This window comes from Macrotis lagotis, chromosome 1 (assembly GCF_037893015.1).
Source record: "Macrotis lagotis isolate mMagLag1 chromosome 1, bilby.v1.9.chrom.fasta, whole genome shotgun sequence".
Taxonomy (NCBI): domain Eukaryota; kingdom Metazoa; phylum Chordata; class Mammalia; order Peramelemorphia; family Peramelidae; genus Macrotis; species Macrotis lagotis.
This window is the reverse complement of record NC_133658.1, coordinates 716,803,305-716,825,281: the sequence shown is the minus strand read 5'-3', so window position 1 is coordinate 716,825,281 and position 21,977 is coordinate 716,803,305. Positions and strand designations below refer to the sequence as shown.

The window sequence follows — 21,977 nt, the reverse complement described above, 5'->3', positions numbered from 1 at the left end:
TAAAATTACCTAGCTGTGTGTACTTAGGCAAGTTACTTAACCCCATTGCCTTGATAAAAAAAAACTGGAAGGCAAGATTCTCTGATTACCTCATGCTTTTATACTTCTATTTCTCTGCATTTATTGTCTGACAGTGCTTCTATCACATAGGAATCATTATATGTTTACAAGTTATATCACTACAACATGTTCAGCCATTCCCCTGGAAGATCTACTATATCCAACAAGAACCTTATTTTGCTTTCTATATATGAACTATGAGGCTATAAATATTAAAATTTCTTCCCAATCAATAAAAATCTGCTTTCTCTCTAGAGAAAGGATCATTTTTCTCATATTAATAACCAATTATTATTTGAGATTAAGATTTTTTTTCTATTTCTCATTCAGAAATAAACCCCTCTAGGTTAACCCAGTGTTTGAAAGACATTACTGACCTTGCCCCAAAATTTGCTTGACTTAGACCATCTTATCTAGGTGGAATTGTTATCCTAGTTAGTTTGAAAAACCTTAAAAAGGTAATATAATCTAGTTGAATTCAGGCCTATTCTGTTCTACTCACTATTGGGGGTGGGGAGAGGGGTCCCTTTAGTTCCTTTGTCAATATTGCCTGAGGTTAGGGATTGACTGGGAATAAGAATGACATAATCAAAGTCACCTTCTCTAGGTCCTTATTAAAATTGGTCCACCTTGCCTTAATTATATTCATTCTCTCTTTAATTGTTAACCAGTCAGATTTGATGGTCCCATCTTGGGAATACCCACTCCTGGACGGGCATATAAATATTTAGGACCTCCATGATTGGCTTTTGGTTTACAAGAGAAGGCCAAATGACTGTCCTTTTATTAGTTATTCACTAGCTATAATTTATAGTGATTAATTACCAGAAACCAAATCTCTCAAGCTTTTCATTTATCACATCTTTCTTACCTCTTTTTCCTTCTCCCATGGAGAAAGAAAGAACAACTAAACCCCTGTTACAGACATGTAAGCAAACAAAGCAAATTCCTGAATTGAGTATAAATATCCCCCAAAGTCTCAGTCTGTACTCTTGAGTCCATTTCCTCTCTCTTAGGTAAGCAGTATGTTTCAGGACAAGACCACTGAAATGATGATAGCTCATTGCGTTGATCTAAGTTCCTAAATATTTAATAGTTATTTGTCTTTAAATATTATTGCAATTGAATAAATTGTTCTCCTGGTTTCTTCATTTCATTATATCTGAAATAGCAATAATCACTAGCATTTATATAGCATCACTATGGACTAGGCATGTACTAAGCACTTTACAAATATATTCCAATTGATCTTTAAAACAGCACTGTGAGATAAGTTCTATTATCTTATTTAAAGATGAGAAAACTAAAGCAGACAGAAATTAAGTGACTTACGTAGAGTTACACCTTAGGTTTTGAGGCTGGTTTTGATTACAAGCCCTCCTGTCTAAGCACAAAGCTCTAGCGTCTTATCACATAGGAATCATTATATATTTACAAGTTATATCACTATAACATGTTCAGCCATTCCTCAATTGATGGGCACTACCTTAGTTTACTATTCTTTGCCACTGAGAAACGGACTATTATAATAAACATTTTTGTACATTGCTAGAATTTATTTTACTAAAAACTAATTCCTCCTCTAGTTTATGCTCCCTCTTATTTCCCCATCCCTAATCCTCTTCCCCTCCTATTTTTCTTTTGATTTTTTAGAAATTCATTTCTATGCCCAGTTGTATATATTCTTCCTTTCTTTTACCATTTCAGAGGAAAATGAAGTTTAAGTGTCATGCCTCCTTGTTTATACAGGTTTCCACTTGTACACCCTGATATTTTAGATGATTCTTGCTAATCTTCATGTTCCTTTTCCTTCCCTCTTCCTCTCCCTGTCCATTCAAGAATATCAAGAACCCCTCCTAGGTTCTCTGTCTAATTAGACTACTTTGATATGTCCCCTTATTATGATAATAAGTTTCAGAGGGGCACATATAATTTCCCAATATTAGAAAGTAAACAATTTATTCTTGCTTAGTCCCTTATGATTGTTTGCTTGTATGTTAATCTTTTTATGTTTCTCAATGATTCTTTTGTCTCTCTTTCAAGGTTTCAATTCATCTCTAGTCTTTTCATAAGGAATGTTTAGAAGTCCTCTATTTCAGTAAAGATCCATTTTTCCCCCTGAAAGATAATACTAATTTTTGCTGGATATGTTTATTTCTTTGCCTTCTGTAATCACAATCCAGGCTCTCTGGTGAATGATTGGTTAAGTGTTGTGTGGTTCTAAGCTTCTGGAGTACTTGAGTTCTTTCTGGCTGCTTGAAGTATTTTTTCTTTGACCCTGGGATTCCTGAATTTGGGCAATAATATTCCTGGAAGTTTTAATTTAGAGGTTTCAGGAAGTGTCTGGTAGATTCTTTCTATTTCCGCTTTACCCCCAGTTCTAAAAGATCTGGCAGTTTTTCTCTGTTGATTTCTTGAAATACAATGTTTAGCAAAACCAATGCAACCAAGATTAAAGGAATGCAGTAAATTGGGGAACAATTTTTGCAACTAGTGTTTCTGATGAAGGACTTGTTTCTAACATATATAGAGAGAACTGAGTCAAATTTATAAGAAAACAAGTCATTCCCCCAATTAATAAATGGTCAAAGGATAAGGCTAACTATAGTTATAATGGAAACTTGCTTTAAATCATTATTGATTAGGGAAATGCAAATTAAACCACTCTGAGGTACTACCTCACAACTATCAGTTTAGCCATTATAAAATGATCAATGTTAGAGAGGATATGGGAAAACTGGGTCACTAATGCATTGTTGGTGTAATTGAACTGATCCAACCTTTCTGGAGAACAATTTGGAATAATGCCCAAAGGGCAATAAACTTGTTCATACCTTTGGTCCGGCAATACTGCTATTAGGTCTGTATCCCAAAGAGATCATGAAAAAGGATTAAAAAAACCCACATGTGGAAAAATATTCATAGCAGCTCTTTTTGGGGTAGCAAAGAATTGGAAATTGATGGGAAACTCATCAATTGGGGAATGCCTGAAAAATTATGGTATATGAATGTGATGGAACACTTTTGTGTTCTACAAGAACTTTTGTTCTATAAGAAATCATAAGGAGAGGGGCAGAGCCAGATGGCAGAGTAAAGTCAGGAACTCCTGAGCACTCTCCCAAACCATTTCAAATACTTTTAAATAATGACTCTAACCAAATCCTAGAGTAGTAGAACCCACAAAAAGACTGAGTGAAACAATTTTTCCAGCCCAAGACAATTTGGAAGATCCATTAGAAGGGGCTGTTGCTCCAAGGTTAGAAAGGGCCCAAAATGCAGCCCAGGCCACACCGGTGCAAAGTGGCTCAATCTATCCAGGAACAGACCCCAGGACACCTGGGTCCCTGGGTCCCTGGAAACACCTGAGCCTGTGGCAGGGGTGGTAGCTTCCAGGCCTTTTAGCCCAGGGTTTGCCAAGGACAGCTTGAAAGATCAGCAGGAAAACTCTACCACACCAGAGTGAGACTGGAGCCCAGTCCAGTGCAGGCCTTAGCACAGACCCAGCCCCAGGAATCAGGAGCAGACCTGGTGAGCCACCCCTCAGCTGCTTCCAGAATGCTCAGCCCACAGATGGTAAGTGGGCCAGGGGCAATTACTATCCTTGAGGCAGAATTCTGTTACTTCTCCCATACTCAGATCCTAGTCTCAAGAAAAGGAACAGAAGTACAACAGAACTTATGCCTTACACCAGAACAGGAACCGTCCTCATGGTTCCATGGCAGAAAGGAGTGCTTGTTGTCACCCATAAACCAGAGCACAGACCTGGAAAGCAGTCAGAGCCTCTCATAAGACCTTGGAGGAATTGAGAACTTACAGATCCCTAGAACATGAAAACAACTGCACAAACCTTCAAAAGCTTGGGACAGTATATCTTCCACTCTGGAAGCAGAGCCTCACCTTAACAAAGAGTTAAAATCAAGTCATAGACTGAGGAAATGAGCAAACAACAGAAGGGGAAAAAAAAATCTAAACATAGACAATTACTTTGGTCCTATGGAGGATCAAAATATGCATTCAGAATATATCAAAGGGGACAGCTAGATAGAGTACCTCCTGGAATCAGGAGGACCTGAGTTCAAATATGACCTCTGACACTTAATAGTTTCCTAGCTGAGTGGCCTTGGGCAAGTCACTTAACCCATCTCCTTGCAAAAAAAATAACAAAGTCAAAGCCTCCAAGAAAAATATGAATTGGTCTTAGGCTATGGAAGAGCTCAAAAAAGACTGTGAGGGGGCAGCTAGGTGGTTCAGTGGATAGAACACTGGCCCTGGAGTCAGTAGTCCCTGAGTTCAAATCCAGCCTCAGACACTTAATAATTACCTAGCTATGTGACCTTGGGCAAGTCACTTTACCCCATTGCCTTGCAAAAGCCAAAAAAAAAATTTTTAAATGTTTTCAAAAAAGACTGAACATCAGGTAAGGGAGATGAGGAGAAATTAGGAAGAAAAATGAGAGCAATGTGGGAAAATCATGAAAACCAAATCAGCAGTTTGGTGAAGAAGATACCAAAAAAATACTAAAGAAAACAGCATCTTAAAAACCAGTTTGGGTCAAATGGATAGAGTAATCCAAAAGGTCAATGAGGAGAAGAAGACTACCTTAAAAAGCAGATTTGGCCAGAAGGAAAAGGAAATACAAAAGCATTCTGAAGAAAATAATTCTTAAAAATGTAGAATCGAGCTAAGGAAAACTGATGACTTTGTGAGAAATCAAGAAAGAATAAAACAAAATCATAAAATTGTCTTAAGTAATGTATCATTGTTTTCTAATTTTTTCTTCTGCTTGGCTATGAATCTTTTTTCACAACATGATTAATCTAGATCTGTGTTTTGTATAATTACCATGTAGAGCCTATATTAGACTGTCAGGGGGAGGAGGGAAGGGAGGGAGAGAGAGAAAATGTAAAACTCAAAACTTTGCAAAAAAAATGAATGGTGAACACTATTATTGTATGTTGTTGAAAAAACAAAAATAATTAAAGGGAAAAAACCATTTAGGCTCTGTTTTTAGGAAGTTTGATATTTGGGCAAGATTTTTGTGCCTCTTGTGTCAATATTAATTTTCTTTCCAATTCTTTCTTCTGAAGCTTTTATTTCTTTCCATTTTTTTTCCTTTAGTGGTCTCCTTTCATAAACAAAAATTTTTTTGACTACTTTTCAAAAAACTCTTATTCCAAGAATTCTAGCTGAATTTATGTCCAAGCACTGTTTTTCTTTGAGGCTTTACTTACAAGTGTTTCAGAGTCATCCTTTTCTTTTGCATTTGTGTCTTGATTCTCCCTGACAAAATAATAACTTAATTATGACAAAGTGGGGGTGGGGTAAATTTTGCCATTCATCCAGTCAGCTTTCTGAATTTGCCTTGACATGAGGCTTAGACTGTGCCACACTTCTGGAGAAAAGGTTTTATTGTTACCTTCTTGAGATGTTGTACTATTCCAGTATTTTAGGAATAGGTTGTAACCTGAAAGCTTTCATTGATATCAGAGTGGTCTAGGACAAAAAGTTTGGTACTATCTTCCTAGTCTGAGTGCTACAAGTTGCTAACCTGGATATAGATATGTGCTAGAGTAGTTGCTACTTGACCTAACCTGTCAGTAACTAGAAAAGCTCTGTGGTTCATAGTAGCAGGATTGGTTTGTGATGCCTACCTTAATTATTCCTCTACATTCTTTGAATTAGGGTCAGAGGCAAAAACTTCTATTTACTTCTGTAGTTCTATGGGAACTACACAGTCTGGAGTCTGTCTACAACTGCTTCTCACCCTGAAATGCTCCTCCAAGACAAAGGTTGTCCCCTCCTCTGTTTACCCTGAATCTTGTGACCCAGAACCATATAATAAGCTGCTGGAGCTGCCAGTTAGCATCCAATTCTGCAACCCTCACAAGTTCAGGACCGTTTTTGATGGGTCTAAGACTTTTTTTTTACCCTTATCCACAGTTTTTCCTTGCATTGGAATGCTCCATGCAGTTATTCCTGCCTAGACCCCTTCTCCAGGGTCTGCAGTTGCTCATCTGTGATGGATTGCCTTTGATTGTTTTTTTCTTGGATTTCCCAATCAGGGAACTTGGTCTGGCATGTTTTCTATATTTGTATAGAGGAATCTTCTTGCTGTTGTGCCATTTTAGCTCTTTCTCGCTGTGGTATACTTATTTTCTGCATCCATTTTCCTTTATTAGGAGGGAAAGGATATCAAAAGGTATTGTTATATTGGAGGTAAATGGTATGAGCTAAAAATAATAAGTTAAGAATTCTTCAAGGTATAAGAACAAATTCAGAGAAAGTCAAAGTATAATAAAATTAATATTAATTTACTTTAATTGCCATTAAAGGCAAAATTGTGTTTTTGTTGACATGGTATATAACTTCTCCTAAATGAAATCTTAAAGATTCGGAAATAAATTCAGAAGATTTATATAGGGAATCTGCTCTGCCTAATGAGTTCATTAATTACCATTTAAGACAGAAAATTAGGATAAAGGCAATTAACAGGACTGATTCTTGTTTTCAGTCACGTGGTTGTTTTCTGATCATTTTATAGATGTGGAAAACCGAGGCAAACAGGGTTAAGTGACTTGCCCAGAGTCACACAGCTAGTAATGTCTGAGACCAGATTCGAACTCATGAGTCTTCTTTTTAAGTAGCCAATTAAACAACCATATCATAACTTCTAGAAAAGATTTGCAGTACTAATTCCCAAGTTTAAGAATTTTAAATGATTAATTATAATATCTTGTTGCACTAATTGACATTTTGGTGTGTTTCTTCTCTAGGAGACTGACGGGTCATTCTTTCCACATGGGCTATAGCATGGCAATTTTGAATGGCATTGTGGCTGCTTTCACTGTAGCATGGTGCCTCATGTGAATACAAATTTGTTCCCTGGAAAATCATTTTCTCCAAAATACAGAATATCCAATTCATGTTTTTTTAATGACTTAGAAGAACATCATTTCAAAAGACTGGATTTATCTGCTATTCGTTGAATGTTTCGAATTCATCATCATCAACAACAAGCCACTACCCTTTGAGTGCTGATGTTGTGTCCTAGCCATGTCTCAAGAAAATCCTAGATCATTTAAAGTTCAGGTGCTTTAATATGGAATTTGAGAGTTTTACCTCATTTTTAAACTTTTGTATGTTTATTATATATTGTTCTTTTAAGAAAGTAATCCTAAAACTTGAATGCAAGTCCTAAGTTTGACAGTATGTTTCTTTATAATATGCTGCCCTTCCATTAAGAAACATCAGAATTACTAAAATAATAGAATTAAGATTCTCATTTTTATCTTATATTAAATTAGCGTTATTAGATTAGTAAAGGAAACATGCTTCCTACTTTTACATTTTATAATCATTGATGACCTGTATGATCAGAATTTTAGACTTTGAATTATTCACTAAAACATATTTATAGATTTTTTCTATTTTAGTCTGCATTTTTATGCTTTCTGTATTTTTAAATTTTATTTTGAATTAGTTCTTTTAATACCAGTGATAATTTAACAGATTTTCAAAGTTAATAATTAATTTTAGAATATCATTAATTGGTTCATATCTGGTTCCCTATTCTCATTGTACATTTTTTGGTTTGGGTTTTTTTTAAAGAAAAAAACACACTACAACCCTAGATTTTTAAATATATTTTTACAAAAATATCCTGCTTTATTTATTATAAGAATTGATTTAAATAGTAAACATTTTAAGTATAGAATATGGAATTTTAGATAAGCTATTCTTCGTAACACCAAAATTAGATTAGGAAAGCTTGTGCTGTCAATTAACTTGCATAAGATGAACAAGAATAGAGAATTTCCATTGCATTACATTTTGCTATGTGAAGTGATTTAATGAACAGGTTTTCTAATAAATGGAATTTGTGTATGTGTGTATTTTTCCTCTAAATTTTTTCCTTTAAAAGCAAAAAATTACAAAGACTGCTCTAAAGTAGACAAAATTATGTGGAGTACTTTCAGAGATTAATGAAGTCTGGAATACATATTAAATCAGTCAGGAGTAATTATTCATCAGCTATTTTAGTGGTTAACTGCTCAAATTCTTAAGGGTATTTGTACTTTATTCTGAATGAATCTATTAGGAATAAATGCATAGGTCCTTAAATTAAAACTATAGAAACATGAAAAGTGCCAGAAGCCTTCATGTCAATCAGCAGATCCTTCCAGTCTGGTGCTAAAGTGATATTTCCTTTTACTAGGATACCATCCTATTCTATCAAAAATTCTGATGGTCGTTACTCCCTATGACAAAGAATAATATATCTAGGAAATTTTGTTTAATGATGACTGCCCATGATCTTTCTCCCCCCCCCCCCACTCCCCTTTTTTTCTTCCTGTTTGACCTAGCTTGATAGGAGAACCATCAGTATTGTCTCATTATACTTTATCTCTTTGAAAGGGTACATAGATGATACTCTTTGTGGTCATACCATGCATTGATTTCAAAGTGCTTTGAAGCTGATTGAAACTCAGTTCTGTTTATAATCCATAGGCTACTTCATCAGGAATTGGTCTTTGAATCAAAAAAAAAATTGTCTCACTGATTTATTATTGTTTGAAAATTTTATCTTTGTTACACACATTATGTAGCTAGATATGAAGTACTACCATTATATATCAGGAATATAAATCCATTTCTACAGATTCTTATGGCATTAAATAAGGTAAAGAAGTATTTGTTAGATTCAGACCCACTTTGCTCTTTAAGAGCAATATCCCTTCCAAAGGATCTCTTAGCTCCTAAAAGATATGAACTTCAAGTTCATATTTAAGAACTTATGACTATTTCAGCATGCATGTTCCTATATTCAATATGTAAATACATATAAAGAGTGATAATTATAATAATAACACATTTTATAGTGTTTTATTTTTTGAAAAATGCTTTACAAATACTATCTCATTTTATCTTCACAATAACCTGGGGGGTAAGTAGGTGCTATTATCTACATTTGACAGATGAGGAACCTGAGGACAAGAGAAGTTAAGGATCTTGCCCAAAGTCACATGACTAGTCATTGTATAAGACAGAATTCAACCTCAGATCTTCCTTGAGTCCATGTCTAAGTATATTCATTGTACAATCTTGATTATTGCTAGTTTAAGGAAGTAGACTATTTTACTAGTCGAGGTATTTTTGCTTTTGATTCTATTTTTTTGTCAGGGGACAAACCAGAATTATATGATAAAAAGCTCTTTCTTTTTAAAGCATTTTGATTAAGCTACTCTGATATTTCTTGAAATATATCATAGATATATACATTATGTAAATCATTGATATTAAGAGAAATACAAATCAAAACAAGTCATTATTTCACTTAACACAGTCAATTGGTAACAAAACAGTCAATACCAGAGGGGCTGTGGGAAGTCAAGCATACAAAGTGGTCCAACTCTCCTGCAAAATATTTTGGAATCATGCATGAATTCATGCATTCATGTCCTTTGAGCCAGAAATTATATAGAATTTAGTTCACTATGTGACTAATATCTTTGCCTAAAGGATGATGAAGAAATAGTACCTCTCATTCCTCCCCAGGATATTACTAAATCTATTATCTGTTTATTACATACCTTAACTTTGCTTAGAAAAAATACTGACCCTGGAGTCAGAAGGATCTGAATTCAAATTCAGCCTCAGACACTTAGTAATTAACCTAGCTGTGTGACCTTGAGCAAATCACTTAACCCCATTGCTTTGCCAATTAACAAAAAGGTATTACATAAATATTTTAGTGCAATTTTTATCCATTTTTCTAAGGTGGGGAGTGGGGAACATTTTTGCTGCTAAGGGCAATTTGGATATTTATAACATCATTCAGTTCTATATTTAGTCAAACAATTCCTAAAAAATTAGATATATTGAATTTTAAGTCCCACCTATTATTGTCATGGCGATGTCAGACCAATGGCCCTTGGGCCAAACATTCCCTGCCCCTAGTATAGGGTTACAAATTTGGATTCATATAAGGTCAAAAATCCTTTTCCAACATACACACATGCATTCACATTTACATACCTATACCCATACACACATACAGTATATTTAGAAAAACTATGGAATCAGAACTGGAAGAGAAACCTTAGTGGTCATCCTAATCAAATCTTTTTTCATTTTATAAATGAACCTGAGGCAGAAGTTTAAATCACTGTAATTCTTATAATTAATGAGAGAACCAGGACTAGAACCCACATCTTATACTTTGCTGCTTCTTGTCCTATATTTACTTTTCACTTTAATTTTGAAAAGTGGGGGGGGGGCGGGTTTTTGCATGATAACTTCCTTTTGAGAATTGCCTTCTATGTCCAGCAACAGGAGTCACATAGAAGGCATGATTAGAACAGATCTTATTCTTAAACTATCAGAGGTTCTACCTGGAAAAATTTATTATAAACCATAACTCGTGCTTCATCCTGTCATTAAAAGCAATTCATATACACAAACATAATTCTTTTTCCTAGTTAGAAAAATTGTGCTAATATAAGTACGTATATTGCCTTATCATAGTCTTAATTGAAAGATTGTCTTCAACCTCTTTATTCTTGTTTCATTTGTGAGATTCTTCATGTTGCATAGGTCCTTAAGATCCTGTTTTATATATTTAGTAATTTTTGTCTACTTAAGAGATTGACTGTTATTTCTTAGTATCTACGCTTTCTAATCATGCTGAACATTTATTTATGTTCATCATATATAATGTTTTAACATGGGGTGATTAGGTGGCACAGTGGATAGAGCACCGGCCCTGGAGTCAGGAGTACCTGAGTTCAAATCCGGCCTCAAATACTTAATAATCATCTAGCTGTGTGGCCTTGGGCAAGCCATTTAACCTCAGTGCCTTGCAAAAATCTAAAAAAAAAAAAAAAAAAAGAAACATGTAACTGTCATTTCTTTAATGTATGTGTTTACAATTTTCAAATAAATTTTTTCACTAACAATTTTCTGAGTTTTTATTACCATCTTTTATAGGAATACTTAGTATTTGTGAAGATATTTCTTGGGAATTAATTTCTTGAGAGTTTTCCATTTGTCTTGAGTTGATTATCCCTGAAGAATTTTATTTTATGGATGATACCTTTCCTTTTTTTTGAACTGATTGAAATGTGCTCTTTGAAAATCTGGAGATTAATACTCCAGATCACTAATAATAAGAGAAATACATATTAAAACAATTCATTATCTCTTTTGACATTTAGCCAGTTGGTAATGAAACAGACAATACTAAAGGACTATAGGAAGAAAGGCACACTAAGGCTTTTATTGGTGAATCTATGAAGTTCAAATTCTGCAGGAACCATTTTGGAATTATATGAGGAAACTATTCATGTCTTTTGAATCAATAATCCCAATCAGTTCTTCACTTCTTATAACTTACCCCTTTTCCCTACCTTAGCTATATATAAAGATGATCATACCCTTGATGCTGCTAACACAGAAGTCACTCACATGACTTGCAAATGCACTACCTCCATGTTCAAGAATTCCAAAATATTTTTCTCTATGATCTATTGGTTTTTCCACCTCTCCCTCTTCCTTCCCTTACCAAATTCTAGTCTTCAGAGCATTTAAGGTAGCACTGTGGATAGAACTCCTGCCCTGGAGTCAGTAGGAACAAATCTTAGTCTTTGTTCATTACCATTTGTTTTTCAGCATAGCCACCCTTCCCTCAGTTCTCTTCCAATTCCATTTGAATTGTCTTACGAAGATTTTGAAGATCACCTGTCAAGATAAGGTACTGGATACCAAAGTCCTTTCTTGAACTGAACTGCCAAGCATTCAAATACTGCTGCAGAGAGCACAACCTATGGGCTGGTCATATTGTTTGAAGGCCAAACACAAGTTTGCCTAAAAGACTATTTTACAGAGAACTCACACAAGGCAGATGTTCACAAAGAGGTCAGAAGAAGTAATAACAAGGATACTCTCAAGGTCTCTCAGAAGAACTTTAGAATTGTGAGACATGGGAAGACATTGACACAAGACCACTCAGAATGGTGAAGGTACTGTACCCTATTGCAGTAGTTCAAAGTAGAATTACAGTAGTCCAAAAGAAATGAGATGTGCAAATTTGGAGCCTCCAAATGTTCACATGGACTATTGGTGCCCAGTCTCTGATAGATCTTTCTGAGCTTGTGCTCATATTGTTCTGATCAGCCACAGTAGGACACATTCTTTTTGAGCACAAAGGACAACACAACCACCCGGGTCATCTCTTTTTTTTTTCCTTGAGTTTTTGCAAGGCAAATGGGGTTAAGTGGCTTGCCCAAGGCCACGCAGCTAGGTAATTATTAAGTGTCTGAGACCAGATTTGAACCCAGGTACTCCTGACTCCAGGGCCAGTGCTTTATCCACTATGCCACCTAGCCGTCCCTCATCTCTTTATTAGCCACTCTTCTTTCCTCTATCTTGACTCTTGGGAACCAACTCTGCACTGTCCTCTTGAGTCCCTGGTCCCCTTATTGGTGATTGCTTTCTGCCAATCCTACTGGGCATAAAAAACTCCAAGGAGGGCAAAGATCGAAATATACAACACATTTAAAATACACAGCAGCACTTTTGTGCTGGCAAAGAACTAGAGACAAAATGGGAACACAGCAATTGACAAGCAGCTGGAAAACTGGTATAGGACTGAAATGAAATATTATTGGTCAGTAAAGATGACAAATACAAGCAAATCAGAATATTAATTAAACTTGTAAATGATGCAGAGTGAAACCAAGAGCTCCAGAAGGATGATCATACACTGACTACAATGATGAAAGAATGCCAAAAGGCAGCCAAATACAGATATATAATTCCCTTTCCTTAGCAGAGAGGCATTCGACTATATGCACAGAATGATACCTACATTGCCACATAAGATCATTATCAACTTTTTACATAATGAGTTTCCATTTCAGGGTAGAGGTAGATAGCAAAAACATTGCCATGTTAAAAAAAAAGACATCAAACTTTTTTAAAAATGTAGTGTTCATGTTGGAATAGATTAACTTCTGTCTCTGCCACAAATTCTAAGATAACTGCTCACATTCCCTCAAAGTTCTTAACATTTTTCAATTCATCTATTTTTGCATTTGTTGAGATCAGATCTAGGTTAGCCATAACACTTTTCATTTCATTCACCTTTGAAATAGGGAAATTATCATTGAAATAGTAGAAATTTATAAGCCACTACTTTTGATAGACAGTCAGAAAATATGGAGCCAGAGGATCTGGATATTTATGAATCCAGTTCAGTTTTTTTTCCTTTCTCCATGTTCCCTTTTTCCTTCTTTAGCTGTCAGTTTGTTTCCAATTGGAATCATGAATGATCATAGAAAGTTAATAGAACTTGATGCTTCATAGGTGTGGCATAGTGAGGAGACAAAGCTTGACAACATCAGGAAGACCTGAATTAAAATCCTTCCCCTGGGAGACTTGGGAGCAGAACCAAGATGGCAACATGAAGCTAGCATGTTCCTGGAGCTTTTCCTTACTCATTACTTAAAGAAGCCTCTACAAAGACATTAAAGCTACCGATCCCACCAAAATAAAAGACCAGATTGAAAGAAGTTTTCAACTGTAGATATTGTGGAGGGGGGGAAAAGGGAAGTAAAGCCTAGCTATATGGGAAAGTGGGAAAGCTAACTGGAGGCTTTTGGCTCCAATGCAGTTCATGGTGACAGCTTGACACAGCATAAATCCCAGCAGCTATATAGCAAACTAGCCAGAAGGATCCCAATCCCAAACAAAGTTTGAGCCCTGGGAATAATGGGGCAAAAGATAAGAACTTGGTTGAGAACAAACCACTGCTTAGGTAGAACCTGGACATAAAGGAGGAAACAAACCTCTGCAAAGGCAAGGCCTGGACTGCCTAAGCAACATCTTGACCAACAATAAGCCAGAGAACAGACCCACACCCCAGGATAAAAAGTTTGGATACTTCTTATACCCGGGGAGTAGTGCTCAGATAATCAAGATGAGCAAAAAACTAAAAGCATTCATCATAGAGAATTATGCAGCTAAAGATGAAAACAATGCAACCTCAGAAAAAGAAAGTGGTGAAAAAATTACCATAGGGATGTCTCAAAAGAGTCTAGGAATTGAACTCAAATCCAAAAGCTCAAAAACCAAAGAGAGGAAGAAGAAAAATGAAAAATTGAGCAAAGAAATCAACTTTAAAATTAAAAATAATCAAAAAAATTATAATTCTTCAAAAAATAAAATTGAATAACTGGAAAAGGAATGCAACTCATCTAAAACTCAAATCAACCAACTGGAAAGGGAATGCAACTCAGCCAAGAGTAAAATTAACCAACAGAAAAGGAAATACAAAAGCTAACTGAGGAAAATAAAACCCAGTGAATCCATGAGACTGCAAAATTCCATCAAACAAAAAGGCTGAAAGAAATTGAAGAAAATGTAAAGTGTCTTTTAAGAAAAACAAAACACCTGGAAAATAGATTCAGGAGAGATAATTTATGAATCATTAGACTACTAGAAAGCCTAGATCAAAAGAAGGACCTGGAAAATATCCTTCAGGAAATTATCAGGGAAAATTTTCCAAAACTTCTAGAACTAGAAGACAAAAATAACCATTGAAAGAATACACAGAACTCCAGAAAGGGACCCCAGAATAAAAACTCTAAAGGCTATTATAACCAAATTCCAGAATTCTCAAAGCAGCAAAAAAAGAAGCAATTTAAATAAAAGAAAACACATTTAGACTAAGAATGTAACAGCCTCGACACTAAAAGACTGGAGGCCTGGAATACCATATTTTGGGGGCAAAGGACTTTGGATTACAACCAAAAATTTATGAGCCTGCAAAATTCAGCATATTCTGTCAGGCAAAAAAAGATGGATGTTCAATAAAATAGAGGAGTTCCCAAAATTTCTGCTAGAAATACCAGAGCTGGGGGTGACTAGGTGGTACAGTGGGTAGAGCACTGGCCCTGGAGTCAGGAGTACCTGAGTTCAAATCTGGCCTGAGACACTTAATAATTACCTAGCTATGTGGCCTTGGGCAAACCACTTAACCCCATTGCCTTGCAAAAACTTAAAAAAATAAAATAAAATATCAGAACTGAACAGAGAATTCAATCTCCAAACACAAGACTCAAGAGATGTATAAAAAGGTTAATGAAAAGGGAGGAAAAACAAAAGTTAATCAAGAACATTAAATTGTATACAGCCCTATAAGGAAAGATATAACATTTCTCTCAGGATATAAAGAGTTGAATTTAGTTGAAGATATTGGATTTAGAGGATATGAGTGTGGTTGGTTCTTGTCTCTCCATTGAAAAGGACCAAGATGACATCATTATGTTTGAGACAAAATAGCCCAGATGAAAAACTAGAGTGTTAACTCTAAACTTATGTGTCTCATTTTCCTCTGATCTACCTTAATTCTGTCTTGCTCATAATGCTTAGTACTTTCTCTGATGAGGGCATCCTATACCAGACTCTCCTGAATCAGTGTCTTACATATTTTACAATCAATGATAAAGTCCTTAAGAAAGACCTTAAGAGTGTCCCAATACTTAGAGTACTTAGAGACTACATAGATAATTAAATCAGAAGTGACTTTAGGAACAGGTGCGAATTTACTTAGAAGGATTGGGACATAAAAAGATTAGGAAGAAATCTTTTCTTAATAGTTCTTCAGTTAACAAGGGTTTAAATACCATAGTTGGAGAACTAAAAGGAGGGAGTGTGGGAGAGAGTATGCTTATGGGGGGGGGGGGGATTTACAAATGGTTCATGAAATGATTTAACTTTGCATGATGATGACAATTGTGTGTCCATGTATTTGAAAAAGGGGAAGGCATAAAGTGATTATAATTTGATGTGATTCATGATTCTTGAGAAGTTTATTGCTAATGAGACAGAAGAGGAGAGGGTACTTAGTGACTCTGAGGCAAGGCCACTCATCAATCAAACAATCAATCAATCAACCTTTAATTGATTGTACTTTGAGCTTATCAAGCAAGCAATTAAACAATATTTGATTCATGATACTTTGATTGACAGTCCTATCCATAAATAACACCAAGTAAAGAAGCACAAAGATCTATTATAGTAGAGGAAAAGAAGGGAGGGTGTAGACTCTGAATAAATCCTATTTAATGGATTTGGTCCAGAAGGCAATAAGATACATTCCCACTTGAGTTTAGGAAGGGAAAGAAAAGGGGAAAAGGGACTAACAAAAGGAAAAGCAAAAGTATAAGTGAAAATAAAGTTAAATTTTAAAAGAAAAGTAAGAGAAAGGGAGTAAAACTTTGGTGAGGAGGAATAAGAGGAAAGAAAAGGAAAAAAAAGATAAAGATAGCATGGAGGGAAATACCGAATTAATAATCTTAACCATAAATGTGAATGGGATGAACTCTTCCATAAAACTGAAGCAATAGCAAAATGGATTTAAAATCAGAATCCTACAATATGTTGTTTGCAAGAAACACATTTGAAGCAGAGAGATATACACAGGGTAAAGGTAAAAGTTATGGAGCAAAATGTATTAGGCTTCAACTCAAGTAAAAAAAATCAGTAGGGGTAGCAATCCTGACCTCAGACAAAAGCAAAAACAAAAATTGATCTCATTAAAAGGGATAAAGAAGGAAGGAAAGGATATCTTCTTAAAGAGGCACCATAGGCAATGAAGCTATATCATTATTAAACATGTATTCACATAGTGGTATAGCATCCAAATTCCTAGAGGAAAAGCTGAGTGAATTATAAAGAGATATAGACAGCAAAACTTTAATAATAGGGGACCTCAACCTCCCTCTCTCAGAATTCGATAAATCTAAACAAAATAAACAAGAAGAAAGTTAACAAGGTGAGTGAAATCTTAGAAAACATAGATATGATAGACCTCTGGAGAAAACTTAATAGGGATAGAAAAGAATATAATTTTTTCTCTGCAGTACATAGCATCTATTTCAAAATTGACCATGTGCTAGAGCATAAAATCCTTACAGTTAAATGCAGAAAGACAGAAATAATAAATGCATAGTTTTCAGATCATGATGCAATAAAAATTATGTGTAATAAAGTAATGGAAATCAAAAATTAATTGGAAGCTAAATAACAATATTAAAAGGTGAGTGGATCAAATGACAAATCATAGAAATAATAGTTTCATCCATGAAAATGATAACAATGAGACATACCAAAATTTATGGAATGTAGCCAGGGCAGATTTTTAGGGGAAATTTTATATCTCTAAATGCTTATATGAATAAAATAGAGAAAGAGGAAATCAGTGAATTTGGTATGCAACTAAAAAAGCTAGGGGGAAACAAGTTACAAAATTAGAAATTCTGAAAAATCAAGGGAGAGATTAATAAAATTGAAAGTAATTTTTTTTTAGGTTTTTGCAAGGCAAATGGAGTTAAGTGGCTTGCCCAAGGCCACATAGCTAGGTAATTATTAAGTGTCTGAGGCCAGATTTGAACTCAGGTACTCCTGACTCTAGGGCTGGTACTCTATCCACTATGCCACCCATCCACCCCAAAAGCAAGAAAAGTATTGACCTAATAAATAAAACTAAGAGTTGGGTTTTATGGGAAAAAAATAAATAGATAAACTTTTGGTTAATCTGATTTTTTTTAAAAAGAAAGAAGATAAGCAAATCACCAGTATCAAAAATGAAAAGGGTGAACTAAACATCGGAGAGAAAATTAAAGAGATAATTTGGAGCTTCTTTGCCAAACTGTATACCAATAAATTTGATAACCTGAATGAGATGGATGAACATTTACAAACTACAAACTGCCCAGATTAACAAAAGAGGAAATAAAATACTTAAATAACCCCATTTCAGAAAAAGAAATTAAAGAAACCATCAATAAACTCCCTAAGAAAAAAAAATCTCCAGGTCCAGATGGATTTACAAGTGAATTCTATCAATCATTTGAGGAATAATTCTGATTCTACATAAACTATTTTTTAAAAATAGGAGAGAAAAGAAAGAGTTCTGCCGAACTCCTTTTATGACACCAACATGGTGCTGATACCTAAATCAGGAAGAACCCAAATAGACAAAGAAAATTATAGACCAATCTCCCTAGTGAACAATGATGCAAAAATCCTAAATAAAATTTTAACAAAGAGCAACTTATTACTAGGATATTATAACAGGTAGGGAGGGATAGTTCAATAATAAGAAAACACTCAACATGATTGAATGTTTCAATAACAAAACCACCAGTACTCATATGATTATCTCAGTAGATACTGAAAAAACCTTTGACAAAATAGAACATTCCATGCCTGTGAAAAAAAAAACTATAAAGCATAGGAATGGAGTTTTCCTTAAAATAATAAACAATATCTATCTAAAATGATCAATAAATATCATATGTAATGCAGATAAACTCAGAGCATTTCCAGGGGTGAAACAAGGATGCCCATTATCACCATTACTGTTCAATATAGCATTAGAAATATTAGCTTTAGCAATAAGAGAAGAAAAAAAAATTGAAGGAATCAGAATTGGCAATAAAGAAGCCATCACTCTTTGCAGATGATATGATGATAAACTTAGAGAATCCTAGAGAATCAACTAAAAAACTATTTGAAACAATTAACAAATTCAGCAAAGTAGGAAGATATAAAATAAATCCACATAAATCATTAGCATTTCTAAATATGAACAACAAACCCCCAAGAGTAAGAGATAGAGAAATTCCATTTAAAGTAACTGCATACAACATTAAAAACTGGGAAATCTATCTCCCAAGACAAACCGAGAAACTGTAAGAATACAATTACAAAGCACTTCTCACACAAATAAAGTCAGATCTAATTTGAAAAATATCAATTGCTCATGGTTAGGTCAAGCTAATATAATAAAAATGACAATTTTACTCAAATTAAATTACTTATACCCAAAATGACTTATCTGTAAACATGTTTAACATAAATGTGTATGTACAACACCTGACTGTTCTTAGCTGAGGGAAGGGGGTGGGAAGGAAATTATATAACTTAATAATATGCATATGCAGGTGAATGAATGTTGAAAAATTTTCATAACATGTACTTGGAAAAATAAAATATCAATTGAAAGGGGAAAAAAAAAGAATCTGTGAATCTGAAAGAACAGAGACTACCTGTTCTATGGCCTTCAATGTGATCTCCCTCTAATGAATACAAATCCTTGAAGTATCAATACATCAATGTTACTAAAAAAAAAAATTCCTTCCTCTGATTGTAGGTGTTTCAGCTTGGGGAACTCACCCTCTCTGAAGCTTATACATCTCTACAATGAATTTCCCCAATGTCAAAGTTACAGATTCTTGAGGAAATGATCGTCTGGCTAAGGTTCCACAATTTTTTAAAATGAAAAGTAAAGGCCCTAGGGGTCTAGGTGGCACAGTGGATAGAGCACTTGCCCAGGAGTCAGGAGTACCTGAGTTCAAATCTGGCCTCAGACACTTAATAATTACCTAGCTGTGTGGCCTTGGGCAAGCCACTTAATTCCATTTGCCTTGCAAAAACCTAAAAAAATAAAAATAAAGGCCCTAATATTTTTGAAACCAGGTGGAGCAAAGTCTCTCAAAGACCTTCCCAGCTTTACTGTGAAGTTGAAGGGTAGATTAGTTGAGGAATTTTCAAGGTAACAAGTGCCATGTGGATTGAAGATGTGATGGCATTGCAGGCAAGCTGTGTATGCCCATGTCCAACTGTTCCCAAGTGCCTGATGATGATCCTGATCCCATGGTAACCAGTACAAAGTGAAACTTAAGAGTTGACTTGGTTCATTTAATAAAGAGAAAGTAAAGTCAAAATAAAATTTGAAAGGCAAATCAATGTAACATAATAATTCAAAGTATATTAAAATCCTCAGAACCCACCACATAGCAAAGTACAAACAGGTCCTTTCTCTATATCAATGGTCATTTGCATCTTTGTCAGATATGACTGCTCTTGCACTGCCCTTTGATCACTTTCTGAAATTCTTCTAAGAATGATTTGTCTTAATTGTCTCTAAGTCAGTTTTAATGCCCCCTTTGGATTTTGTAATGAAAAAGTCACAACCATGCTGTCAGTGTATGCTCAAAATTTATGCTTTTAAGTTTGTGCAGCTGTGCTCAAGTATACCCTAATATTTCTCCCCAAAATAGTATTTTGTATCTGTTTTTTTAAGTTAATTTTTTAAAAAAATAGTTTCCTTTTATTTAGTCTGATGAATGAAAAACAAAGAACTTTATGTCTGAATATGTAATCAATATGCATTCAAAAAATTAAACTGTTTGGGTGCATTACCCTATGTTTATGTTACCTATTTTAAACTGGGTCCCCACTGCTGCAAGGCTAGGGTTTTATTCTTTCCTAATTGATTCTCTATCACATTCCCCAGGGCAGCTGTTCCAAACATTTTCTCAAACCTGTTGTTGTTTGTCTTTTGTTCTCAGAGTACTGACAGTCAGTAGGGTGATGTCATGACATGCATATGAATTGGATTTAAGTGAGGGAGGGCTATGCAAAGTCACCTGAGCCTTCTGAATCCAGTGACCAGATAGAGATCAGAATAGACCTTGGACCTTTTTAAACTAAGGTATTTATTTAACAGGTCTTGCTCCTAGATAAGAAGGGCAGCTAGGTGGTGAAGTGGACACCAGCCCTGGAGTCAGGACCTGAGTTCAAATATGATCTCAGGCACTTAATAATTACCTAGTTGCGTGACCTTCGACAAGTCACTTAACCCTACTGCCTTGCAAAAAAGAAAAAAAACCAAAAATATTATTAATTTCTTTATCTGAAATCCAGGGAATTCAGATGTTCTAACTTCCTCCAAGAAATACTGGAACCTTGCTTCCTAGCTGATATTTTTTTTCTTGACCTTAGGCCCTAGAAGCTAGAACAGTCACACCTTTAAAGGTATCCAAGACTATATGTAGTTTGGTGAAAATTAATATATTTGAGTTAGACAAGACCAGAGAAACTCATTTAAGCAGAATGTTAGGAAGTTTGACTATCTTCCTATATAACACACTTCTGATACTTTCTGGATGTTTTCATATTCTCAGTGGAATAGGTAACTATCTCTACTTGAATAGAATGAAACTCTTGCACATCTTCCCACCCTATATGATTCTAAACCATTCTATAAATCTTTCAAAAAAGACTTACATATATGTGTGTGGGAATGCATATATGGGAAGCCTTCTTCTGTATCTTTTATAGCTTATGTCATAATTCATATTTTCATTACAATATTAATCATTAGCCCTTGCTAGTCAACCCTTCCTTTTTGATTAAACATGACAATATCCTCTAGGCCACTTCTATTGATCAAATCTTTGCTAGTAACATTCTGCAACTTATTTATACTCACTATGAATCTTTCAATCACATTCAAGATTACAAAATATCTTAAGAGCAAAGTATTCATGAATTGAAGTCATATAACTACTGGTAGACCATTTATGATGAATAAAATGGTCCTTGAAAACAGGGATCAGTTTCTGGATCATTAAAAGTACTTTATGAATACTGAATGTGACAGTTCAGTTTATTTATCCTATTCAATACTAATCACAACTTATTGTCTTTTTGTAGTATCTTCCAAATATATAAACTGATGAACTAATCAATGGTCTGCCCATTCATCATGGTCATGGTTTATTCTAACATGTGTTATTTTAGTGGGGGGGGGTAAAGGTGGGGGAGTTGAACAGAAGACCCCTAATTGGTATTTCAACAATCAAAATTTATATTTCTTTGGGCAGGTAAAGGTTATCATGGAGGGATAAGAAGGGAAGGGAAGGGAAAGGAAGAAATCAGAAAGGAAGGAAAGAAAGAAGGGAAGGAGGGAGGAAAGAAAGGAAGAAAGAAAAAAGAGAGGTCTTAAAAGGAAACTTTGTCTCATATTTTATGGAGAAAAATAGAGGCTCCTACTCTACTACTTAAAA

At 34.9% G+C, this 21,977-nt stretch overlaps 1 protein-coding gene across 1 annotated transcript in view; it reads left to right on the top strand.

The window, feature by feature from the left end:
* Positions 1-11,015, top strand: part of ARL6IP6 (ARF like GTPase 6 interacting protein 6) — a 63,468-nt gene extending 52,453 nt beyond the window's left edge. The window contains exon 4 of the mRNA XM_074215970.1: positions 6,834-11,015. Coding sequence (XP_074072071.1) covers positions 6,834-6,927 — 94 coding nt within the window. The 3' untranslated portion in view covers positions 6,928-11,015. The remainder of the gene's footprint in view (positions 1-6,833) is intronic.
* Positions 11,016-21,977: the final 10,962 nt, after the last annotated feature.